This window comes from Alosa alosa, chromosome 7 (assembly GCF_017589495.1).
Source record: "Alosa alosa isolate M-15738 ecotype Scorff River chromosome 7, AALO_Geno_1.1, whole genome shotgun sequence".
NCBI classification, from domain to species: domain Eukaryota; kingdom Metazoa; phylum Chordata; class Actinopteri; order Clupeiformes; family Clupeidae; genus Alosa; species Alosa alosa.
In genome coordinates this window covers 3286437-3297823 of record NC_063195.1, presented here as the reverse complement: position 1 = coordinate 3297823, position 11387 = coordinate 3286437, and the positions used below count along the sequence as shown (strand labels likewise).

The 11387-nt window shown below is 42.2% G+C and overlaps 1 protein-coding gene across 2 annotated transcripts in view; it reads right to left on the bottom strand.

Annotated features, from left to right (window-relative positions):
• Window positions 1-1233: 1233 nt before the first annotated feature.
• Window positions 1234-11387, bottom strand: part of LOC125297325 (zinc finger protein 417-like) — a 31715-nt gene continuing 21561 nt past the window's right edge. The window contains exons 1-9 of one of the 2 annotated variants that reach the window (XM_048247632.1): window positions 10870-11002; window positions 10409-10588; window positions 9702-9769; window positions 8091-8142; window positions 7722-7796; window positions 7329-7527; window positions 6887-6954; window positions 6470-6584; window positions 2872-4629 (exon numbers count right to left, since the gene is read on the bottom strand). In XM_048247632.1, the coding sequence (XP_048103589.1) occupies window positions 3905-4629; window positions 6470-6584; window positions 6887-6954; window positions 7329-7527; window positions 7722-7796; window positions 8091-8142; window positions 9702-9769; window positions 10409-10588; window positions 10870-10941 (1554 nt within the window). In that variant the 5' untranslated portion in view covers window positions 10942-11002 and the 3' untranslated portion in view covers window positions 2872-3904. Of the gene's footprint in view, window positions 1750-2871; window positions 4630-6469; window positions 6585-6886; window positions 6955-7328; window positions 7528-7721; window positions 7797-8090; window positions 8143-9701; window positions 9770-10408; window positions 10589-10869; window positions 11003-11387 lie in introns of those variants that run through there. The other variant, XM_048247634.1, reaches the window with a different exon arrangement.

The following is an 11387-nucleotide window of genomic DNA, read 5'->3' as shown; positions in this document are numbered from 1 at the left end:
GTCTACACTGCACTATGTGTCTATTCATTTACTGCATATAACCTTACTGTAAGCATTACCCAGACCTCACTGTACACTCTTAAAACAAATGTGTTGTTTTCAACACATTAATTTTAAGAGCAAGAGAGTTCCATTATCAGCATCATAGTTGGCCCCACAAGGCTTCCGTTTTAACATTCCATATGTTATCTTAATGCAGGGAACCAAATAGAACGTTCAAGCTTAAACATTCTATTTAGTTCCCAATCTACTTCCTCTGTATTAAGATAACATATGGAATGTTAAAACGGAAGCCTTGTGGGGCCAACTATGATGCTGATAATGGAACTCTCTTGTTCTAGAATCTTTGCTTTACACTGCCCTATGTGTGTAATGCTGTTTACTGCACTACCTATAGTAGTCACCTTTCTGCTTTTTTTGCACTTCTGGTTAGACTCTAAGAGCATTCCTTTGTGTCAATGTAATGGAAATCTATTAAATCTATTCTAATCTAATCCTTATTTTTTCTGAATTAATGAATCCCAATCCTTCCAAAAAGATTACTTTTGAACGATCTAGTGTTATGGTGTGTTCCAATTGTACGCCTAGATATGCACTGGTGCACTATTTATAAGCAGCTCTGTGCCATGTGCGTGCAGTGTCCAATATTTATACTAGCAAAGTTGATAACAGGGAAATAAATCATTGTGAGATTATAATACTATGGGATATAAAATCATTATTAGATTACGAGCAATGAAACCAATGAAGAGTGTGGTCAAAAATCTCCAGGCACCCCCAGGTGCGTGTGTGAGTGTGCATGCAAATCAGGTGTGTGAGTGTGAAAATCTCCAGGCACCCCCAGGTGCGTGTGTGAGTGTGCATGCAAATCAGGTGTGTGAGTGTGAAAATATCCAGGCACCCCCAGGTGCGTGTGTGTGTGCACTGTATGTATGTGTGAGTGTGCAAATCTCCAGTCACACTCAGGTGTGTGTATGAGTGTGTGTGCGTGCACATCTCCAGGCATACTCATATGTGTGTGTGTGTGAGAGTGTAAATTCCCAGGAAAACCCAGGTGTGTGTATGAGTGTGCACACACTCATATGTGTGTGTGCACATCTCAAGGCATACTAATATGTGTGTGTGTAACTCTCAAGGCACACTCAGGTGTGTGTATGTGTATGAGTGTGTGAGTGTGCAAATCTCCAGGCATACTCATATGTGTGTGAGTGCAAATTCCCAGGCACACCCAGGTGTGAGAAATCACTACAAGTTTATTCACGATAGTTATTATATTATAGTTAGTTACATCGTGATAATACAAATCACATTCCAGTAACACAACTCAAAGTTCACTATGATGGTCTTTTCCATGGTAATTACATCGTGGTAATACAAATCACATGTTACGATGGTCTTCTCCATAATTCTTCATACATGCAGAAATACAATACATGGACACTTGGACACATAGCATATGATCCACAGGCCATAAGTCATGTGACTACTCCAAGTAAGTTAATTGGTCAATACATATACATCCTTCAGCATTCCCTTGCCATAGTATGCTCCCTGCCACGATACTCCTAATACTCATGCCTCAGGCAGAATACCTTTCACTCGTGACAAAAGGGGTCGTTACCGTAGCAACATCTATTGTGATGCTTGATCTGTGGCCCTGACAGTTGAGCAGGGCTTGTTACTATGGCATTAGCTCCAGCTTTGGCCCATAGGGAGGAAAAGTAATCTCATCGCCACCTACTGCATGACCTTTATTTAGAGAGTCGTGACATGGAGAGAACAAATGACAGACAAAGCAAAGTTGATGCATAGTATTGAGTGTAAAGAAAAGCAAACACATAATATATGAAAATGTAATGTTAATCACTTCTATGGAATAAATGTAGATTAGCATTCATTTCTAATACATATAAACTTATTAGTAATCAATTCTATTTCATAAATTTCATAAGATTCGTTAGTAATACAACATTTCTACCACAAGACACCCAACCTAGAAAGGGAAGCAAATTTAATAAAGACTATAGTGTGTTATGATTTTTTACAAAGAGACAAGTGTCTCAATTATTGGCATGTAATCCCTTGTTAAGCCTCTCTTCAAGTTCAAGGGTGCAGCACGCACATCCAAATAGTTGAGTACCGGGTGCTGGACAGGAAGGCACAAGCAAGTAGAAGAACGTTGAGGCCGCACACCAGAATCTGCTCCTTAGCCTTTTTTTTTTATTGGTAGGCTAGATCACCACATTTTGTACCAATAAAAAAAAACGCTAAGAACTTTGCCTGGGCCTTTGGAATACAAATAGCCCGACGATATTTGCCCCTCCACCATAATCATCGCAATACAAATAGCCCCACAATATCACTGACCCTCCACCATAACCATCTCAGGCATGGGGTGTCTTGTCAGCATAATCATTCTTCTATGTACGCCAAACCCACCTAGAGCGTATATTGTAAGATTCGGCTGAATGTGTCGTGTGTTTGTGTTGCAAGATTCAGCGTTGTGAGATGTGTGCAGGTGGCTTAAGGCAATATCCACACTGCAATTCCCAGTCACCACTTATTTGACTGAAGTGTACGGCTAGTTTTGAGTGGTTTGAAAATAGCGAATTATTTTGACGTGCTTCTATGCTCCATTAACCTGACTCTCGCCAGATGAATTTCGCTCCGCCTAGGTCCACTCACATCCATCTGGGATCGGTTCCGTTGAGAGTGATTTCAGCACGAGATTGTATGGTAGAGCCAATCAGGACGCAGGGCGGGAGTTTCATAGATGTGACATAGCGTAGAAGCGACTGTGAGACTGTTCTCAGCGTCACGGGTTGGCTTCGATGTGAGTGGTTGAAGTAGCACGTCAATAGATGACGGACAAGTGGCTTATCCAATCATATGCAAGCATTTTTTGATAAGGCCCAGCCTTCTGAAGCACCACTCCAATGGATCGATCTCAGCTGGATGAGTGGAGCTAGGCGGAGCGAAATTCTGGCGAGAGTCAAGTTAGGTTTTGTATTCCCTATAATACAAAAACTGGTTTGGTCTGTCACGCTACAGTAAGAACAAGCTGAGCTACACATCACCATGTAACCGCCAGTAAAAATCTAAGAGATGGTGGAGAGTGGACAAATTAGAGGAAAATGATAATGGCATCAGTGCGAGGGACTCCATGACAGTACTACAACAAACATGTTCCCAAGGGTCTTATGTTCTTAGGGCTCATGTGTTCCCAGGGGTTCCATGTTCACAAGGGTCCTATGTTTATAGGGCTCTATGTTCCTAATAGTCCTATGTTCCCAGGGTCCATTGGGCCTCATTCACCAATATCTTCCTAAGAACTTTCTTAACAGTGTTCTTAAGAAGGTCCTACAAAAACTTTTCACAAAGCCGTTCTAAAACCTCAGGGTACTATAACTCCTAGTTCCTATGGTCCTATGTTCCTAGGGTCTTATGTTCTTAGGGGTTATGTGTTCCCAGGGGTTCTATGTTCACAAGGGTTCTATGTTCCTAATAGTCCTATGTTCCCAAATTCATCTGGCGAGAGTCAGGTTAGTGCTCCATTGCCATTTATTGACTAACCCTAACCCATTGCTAATCCCCCTCCCCCGCCAACAATCAAGCGACTTCACAGCACACCATGAGGTGGCGTTGTTTAAGTTTGACCTCTCGAGTGAAACTCACGGAGTGCAGTGTGTCGGCCCTTCTCCTATGTGACTGAGCTGATGTTGTGTTAATCTGACTCTTGCTTTACTGGTAAGACTTCTCTCTTGTGTGAATGTGCTGATGTACTTCCAGAGTATTGATTTGACAGAAACCCTTCCCACATTGAGTACATGGACAAGGGCTCTCCCATGTGAATACGCTGTTGTACTTTGAGATTATTCTTTTGACTGAAACTGAAACACTTGAATTAATGCGGCTCCTCTCTATAGTGAATACGCTGATGTACTTTGAGATTTGAACTTGAAATAAAACCCTGGCCACATTGGGTGCATTTGAACGGTCTCTCTCCTGTGTGAGTGCGTATGTGCAGTTTAAGGTTTCCCTTTTGAATGAAGCCCTTGCCACATTGGGGACATTGAAACGGCCTCTCTCCTGTGTGAATGCGCTCATGTACTCTGAGATTTTCCCTCTGAATGAAACCCTTCCCACACTGAGTGCATTGGTATGGTCTCTCTCCTGTGTGAAGATGCTGGTGCAGTTCAAGGCTTCCCTTCAAGGTGAACCTCTTGCCACACTGCATACAGTGGTACGGTTTCTCTTCTGTGTGAGTGTACTGGTGCAGTTTAAGGGTTCCCATTTGAGTGAAACTCTTGCCACACTGCATACAGTGGTACTTCTTTTTTGTGTAAATGCATTTGTCATCCTCGATATGTATACGTTCAGTTAAGCGGGATGGTCTCTTTCTCTTTCTGGTGTGAATAGCACGGAGGTGATCTTTGAGATACCTATTGGAAGTGAAATTCCTGCCACACGGAAAACAGTAGTGCTTCCTCTCCTCTGTGTGTATTTTCTGATGGTGTTTCTGCAGTGCAGACAACAGTCGGAAGGTTTTGCCACACTCAGAGCAGTAGTAATGTGACCCTTTCTTCATCTCCGTTTGTGAGTTTGAGGGCGAAGGAGATGACATTTTTCCTGTGTAACACAAAAAAGCAACATACAGTCACCGAAGCAAACACATACTGGACTAGGACAGTTTAAGGTTCTGTAGCTGAAATTTGTGAGATTTACTCTTGGACTTACAGGGAAGATACAACGGTCACATAGTTGAAGTATCTGGTGCAGCAGACGCTACGGAATGCTTCAGTTCCGTTAAAATCCCAGCAATTTTTAAGTATAAGTAAGTATATATACTCTTTTGATCCCGTGAGGGAAATTTGGTCTCTGCATTTATCCCAATCCGTGAATTAGTGAAACACACACAGCACACAGTGAGGTGAAGCACACACTAATCCCGACGCAGTAAGCTGCCTGCTACAACAGTGGCGCTCGGGGAGCAGTGAGGGGATAGGTGCCTTGCTCACCCCCCCGGAAATAATCGGTTTTACTTAACTTGAGTTGCTGCAGCCATCCGGCAGGCATAAGGGGTAGCCGTGTCCTACTAGCACTTCGGACAACCGGAGGGTGTTCACTGTGTTTCACTAATTCACGGATTGGGATAAATGCAGAGACCAAATTTCCCTAATGGGATCAAACGAGTATATATACACACTTATACCTATAGGCAGCCAAGGCCCGGCACAGCGCTACAATCTGGAGGCATGTTTGTGAGCCCCCATGTTCATGACATGACCGACGCACCAAATGGACGCAGGATGCATGGCAGACACAATGCGTCTGTGTTGTTAAAACCAACTACATCACCGGCTTTTACTGTAGGATTCCATGATGCATCTGTTGTTAAAACCAACTAGATCACCAGCTTTTACTGTAGGATTCCATGATGCATATGTGGTTAAAACCAACTACCATATCTTCCAGATTATACGTTTTTCATAGTTTGGCTGTTTTTAAATGTTAGTAATGAATTGACATGAACCCTACATGAAACATTACGTTATCGGGACCTTGGTGAACTTGTGACAGGTCAGACATTTTTTCATACTTAAGCCCAATAGTTAGAGAGGGTTCGGGGTGTCACCACCAGGAAAATGCACACTTTCAGTCAGAGATTAGGGCTTGCACTATGCCTAAAACACACCTCAAATTATGGCCGGGATTCTAGCTATGCTTCAGGTTTGGACAAATAAAGGCCAAATAGCCCCAGCCAGGGTAATTGCCCCAAATAGCCCAAGCCAGGGTAATTGCCTACATTTCGCCAACGAATTGCGTAAAAAAAACCCCTCTAATACCAAAAACGACAAAAATTGGTCTTAACACCATTTGGAGACATCTTAAAAATTATATCTTGAGTGCTTTATGTACCCAATAATTGCCAGTGGTGGTTAACCTGCAACACAGCCTTTATATATGTTTTTCCCTCTTATCAGTTAGCCTTAAGCTAATTTGCATCTGCACAGGAAGCAAAAAATACACAATTTTTTTAAAATTAGTGATGCACCGATATTGAAATTCTGGGCCGATATGATATTAAAACCGATATTTTTATTGATCATTTTTTGGATACACCTTTACTGGCAAACAAGTATTCAAAATACATTTTTTCAACAAAAAAAATTAGAAGAGAGAGAGAAGAAAAACAGTTTAATCTTACATATCCCTCTGCTACTCCCTATGGAACGTTTTCAGATCTGCACTCTTAGAACAGGCTGGCGATGCTTATCGGCCATTTAGTCCTGGTCAGCATATCTGAAATATCGGCCGCTAATATCGGCCGTTTCGCAGATGGCAGCAAAAAAGGCCCATATAGGGCCGATACCAATAGCCTGCCAATATATCGGTGGATCACTATTAAAAAACAACACACACACACACACATCAGTAGTGTGTGTTGCTTTTCCTCAGCACTGCCTACCTGAATGACTGCACTCTCCATCTTCATCACCATCTTCATCATCTTCATCTTCATCTTCATCTTCAGAGACTGGCGCCTCCAGCAGCCTCTGACCGTCAGACGAGACCATTGGAGTCTGAGACGAGACTTTTATGAGTTTGTCTGATGATGTGGGGTTGTTGCATGGTATGGTTTTATGAAATGAGTTTACAGGTGTAATGGCATTGCATTGTCAAATCAAATGGGCTGTTTTATTACAGTGTCAGATCAAATGGGTTAGCCATTATATTAGCGCCAGCTTGTAAGATCAAATGGGATAGCTGTTATATTAGCCTTTGCTTGTCAGATCAAATAGGTTAGCAATTAAATTAGCAGTAGCATGTCATATCAATTGGGTTGCATTTATGATATTATGCACACAAAAATCCAATACAGTACCTGGATCTGTTCAAATTTAATGTCTGCATCTGAAGGGACGGTGTACTCCACTCTGCAGTCAGCTCTCTCTAAAGCAGGAATAGAGGAGATCTATATTATATTATAGGCTATCAGGGACAGTGTACTGCATTCTAGGGTCAGCTCTCTCTCTGAAGCAGGAATCAATACTTTTGTCAAACACACAAAAACAAGATAGAGAACAAGGGTCTTTGAGTTGGGAGAGACAGAGGGGCCCCACATTTATATTTACATGATATGATGTCAGGCAATGTGAAAAGGCACTAACTGGGTCTGATATGATTGTTTGAAGGTGGAATATTAAAATAAATGGTTCAATTCAGAACGAAACAAATTGAAATGAGTTAAAAATGTAGGTTTGAAGTGTGTGTGTGTGTGTGTGTGTGTGTGTGTATATATGTGTGTTCCTCCCCCAACTTTTTACCAGCATGTTTTTCTTTAATCCCAGATACTGAAGCCTCCAGAGGGGTGTGACTATGAGACGAGACAAGCAGAATTTCACCGTCAGACGAGACCTGCGGAATCTGACCGGAAGGCGACATCATCTGTTCTGACCATTCCAGCGGCTCATCAGCTGCCGTCTGCTGGTCTGATTGGAGAGGAGAGCTGGGACTCTTGATTTGCTGCAAAACACAAAGTTTATAATTGAGTACCCCTGCTTTAAGTAGATTATAGCCTACTACTTCAGTTACAACCTCTTTAATACATTCAGCTGTCTGGCTGAAGCCTGGGAAATATTGTAAACAAATTAGAAGTTAGAAGTTGTGTACATGCGTGTGTGTGTGGCGTGTGTGTGTTGTGTGTGTGTTCGTCTCACCTTGATCTGGCTCTCTCCACCCTGACCCTCAGACGAGATCAGCAGAATCTCATCGTCAGACGAGACTGGCAGAATCTGAACGTCAGGCGACACCAGCGGAATGTGTAAAGGAAACACAACAGTGAGTACAACAGTGAACTTAATGCCCTGGGGTCTTGTGATTGTTTGTGTGTATGTGTGTGTGTAGTATAGTGTAGTGTAGGTGTGTGTAGTGTGTGTAGTGTGGTGTAATGTGTGTGTGTGTGTGTAGTATAGCGTAGCGTAGTGTAGTGTAATGTGTGTGCAGTGTGCAGTGTGTGTGTAGTGTGTGTAGTGTGTGTGTAGTGTGTAGTGTGTGTAGTGTGTAGTGTGTGTGTGTGTGCATCTCACCTTGATCTGGCTCTCTCCATCTTGTGGCCACTTATTCACTTCCTGAACCGTCCTGTTGGGGATTTGAGAATTCGTTCAATAAAAAAAAAAGAAGAGGTTGAAAGATTGAAAGAGTGATCCATAACAAAAGAGTGTTGCATAACGAAGGATGTAACGATTACCGGTATAATGGTAAACCACAATAAAAATGGTGACGATAACAATTACCGTTTTTATTTGAAATATCATAATTATCGCGGTTGATCACCACAGTGTGGAAACCGTATGTTTAGGCTAATCTTTCCCAGCGTAATCCGCCATGCCTGCTTTTGACATAGGCCAGTCTGGTACAATGAAACAAAACTGGTACCCTACTGATTCTGTTGTCTAATTGATGAATTTAACTGTGATTTGGATTAGGCTACCAGCACCAGCTTTTAAAAGGCAGAACATTTTCACCGCAAAACGTGCATCATGTAGCCATTCTACATCTTTATGTGCGAGTCCACATTAAATTCATTTCATTAGATGTTTCACAGTATAAACAGCATAATCGATTCAATAGCAACTCTTAACATGCCTCAAACTTGACGTTACAAAGTCGACGTGGTGGTTATGTCGCTAATATGCACAATACTGTTCATTTTTTTTTTTGCGTTGTCAGATAAATCATCTGTGTACCCAAACTTTATTATTTTTTTTGGATAGATAGAGCCTTCGATACTTGCAAGTTACCTCAGTCGGTCTCATCTGATCTGTCAATTGTTGCTGCTCTGTCGCGTCACTCAACAGACAGAGTATCCAACATTACATTGTAATAAATGAAGAACAACATTGTTCATCCGTGTATGGTTGAGTTAATCTGTGTCCTACTAGCCTACTAGCCTGATCTTTACAACAGCAAACAGTCACCTATGCAGGTTTTCTAAAATCAAAAACGTTGTGATAACTTCTCAAACCGTCTTTCCTGCTCTGTGTTACTGTCTTTGTGGCACTGTCACCTGTGGCAACCGATATGAGTATCCAACCGACAGGCTCAGAAACCTTCCAAATCGTGACGTGACTGTAAGCTACCATGACGTATCTCCCCATTCTCAATAGACCCTTTCAACAAGGTAAACAAAAACAATGCTTGAACGTTCTATTTGGGTCCCAATCTACTTCCTCTGCATTAAGATAACATATGGAATGTTAAAACGGAAGCCTTGTGGGGCCAACTATGATGCTGATAATGGAACTCTCTTGAAAGGGTCTATAAGCACATGACCAAGGTAAATGTGAACAAGACAACACACAATGCCACGGTACCGTTATGCTATGACTTAAGAATAATGGAATCACATCTAGTCATATCTATATGCACCCCCAGGTGAAAATGAGTTCCAGCCTCCCTGGTTAAGAGTTGCACTTTTGATAAGGTTTTTCCTATATTTTTGTAATATAATAAACACAGTCACCTTTTTTGGAGCTCTCTCAGCTTGTGTAGGCCTACCACTGCTTTCTGAACATAACTGAACGCACTGAATACTGTGATGACCGAAAACCGTGATATTTTGGTCACTATAACCGTGAGGTTCAATTTTCATACCGTTACATCCCTGTGTGTGTGTGTGTGTGTGTGTGTGTGTATACCTAATACTTGGTTGGCTTTGCAAACGTTGATGCAGGACCCTTAGCTCTTTCTTCAGGGAAACCACAGTCTGTATAGAAACAAACACACAAACATACACACACACACACACACACACTCTGAAATTACACTAAAATATAACTCCTCCCTCCCTCTCTCGCTCAGAGGTCCCATAAGGTCTTGGTAACGAGCAACCCTTCATATGACTCAGCTGTTCATATGACAACAGTAAGGCAAACAGATAAATAAAAACAAATATAATTAACATAAACAGTGACAGTATCCTCTCCCAGCTCTACCGAGCAACTTCAACCAACCCCAGTTCTACTGAGTAACCCCAACCAACCCCAGTTCTACTGAGTAACCCCAACCAAACCCAGTTCTACTGAGTAACTCCACAAACCCAGTTCTACTGAGTAACCCCAACCAAACCCAGTTCTACTGAGTAACCCCAACCAAACCCAGTTCTACTGAGTAACCCCAACCAAACCCAGTTCTACTGAGTAACTCCACAAACCCAGTTCTACTGAGTAACCCCAACCAAACCCAGTTCTACTGAGTAACCCCAACCAAACCCAGACCTACTGAGTAACTCCACAAACCCAGTTCTACTGAGTAACTCTACTGTTACTCTGTATGTAACTCTTATGTTAGCAGGTGTGTGTGTCTTGATCGCATGAAGTCTCTACACACACACACACACACTTACCTGGTTGGCCTGTTTTAGTGAGTCACGTTTCTCCTCAAGGTGTTTCTGCAGTTCATCGATCTTCAACTTCAACTGCTTGTTTGCCTCCACCTGTATCGTTAAGCTCCGCACAGTCTCCGCCTCCTTATTTTCCAGACGATAAATCAACATGGAGAGCTCCTGGTTCCGATCCACTTCATGCTGATGAAGGCATGATGAACACATCAAACACACACCCCCACCGACACACACGCAGACACACCAAAGACTGAAACACACATTCTTCATGAATAGCATTTTATGGCTAAAAAAGCTCTCAGCATGATTGCAGTTTGTAAACACCTTTAATACATGTGGCCCCTCATAACAGGGGTCAAAGTGTGTGTGCATCTTACCTGTATTTCTGTAAACCTGTGTGTGTGTGTGTGTGTGTGTGTGAGTGTGAGTGTGTGTGTCTGTGTGCGCGTGTGTGTGTGTCTTACCTGTAATGCTCGTGTGATGCATTGGGTGGCCCTCTTCAGGTTGAGGCAGGCTTGCTTGTGATTCAAGTCCATATCCTGACTAACCTCACGCTTCTACACATACACACACACACACACACACACACACTATTACAACACCATTATAACAACACTAGCGCTCCTCAGACGTGCGACGTCACTATGGTATTGTCTATGCAAAGGGACATTATAAGTATAGACCCTTTCAACAATAAAAACAAAAACAATGCTTGAACGTGTTATTTGGTTCCCAATCTACTTCCTCTGCATTAAGATAACATATGGAATGTTAAAAAGGAAGTCTTGTGGGGCCAACTATGATGCTGATAATAGAACTCTCTTGAAAGGGTCTATAGTGATTGTAGGGGATTCCCTCATCAGGTAAGTTTAGCGACGTCACTATGGTATTGTCTAGGAAAAGGGAAATGATAGCAGCTAGTAAAGTAAGTAGTTCAGTGTTTCCCACAGAATTGAATTCTATTTGTGGTGTTAGGTTTGCA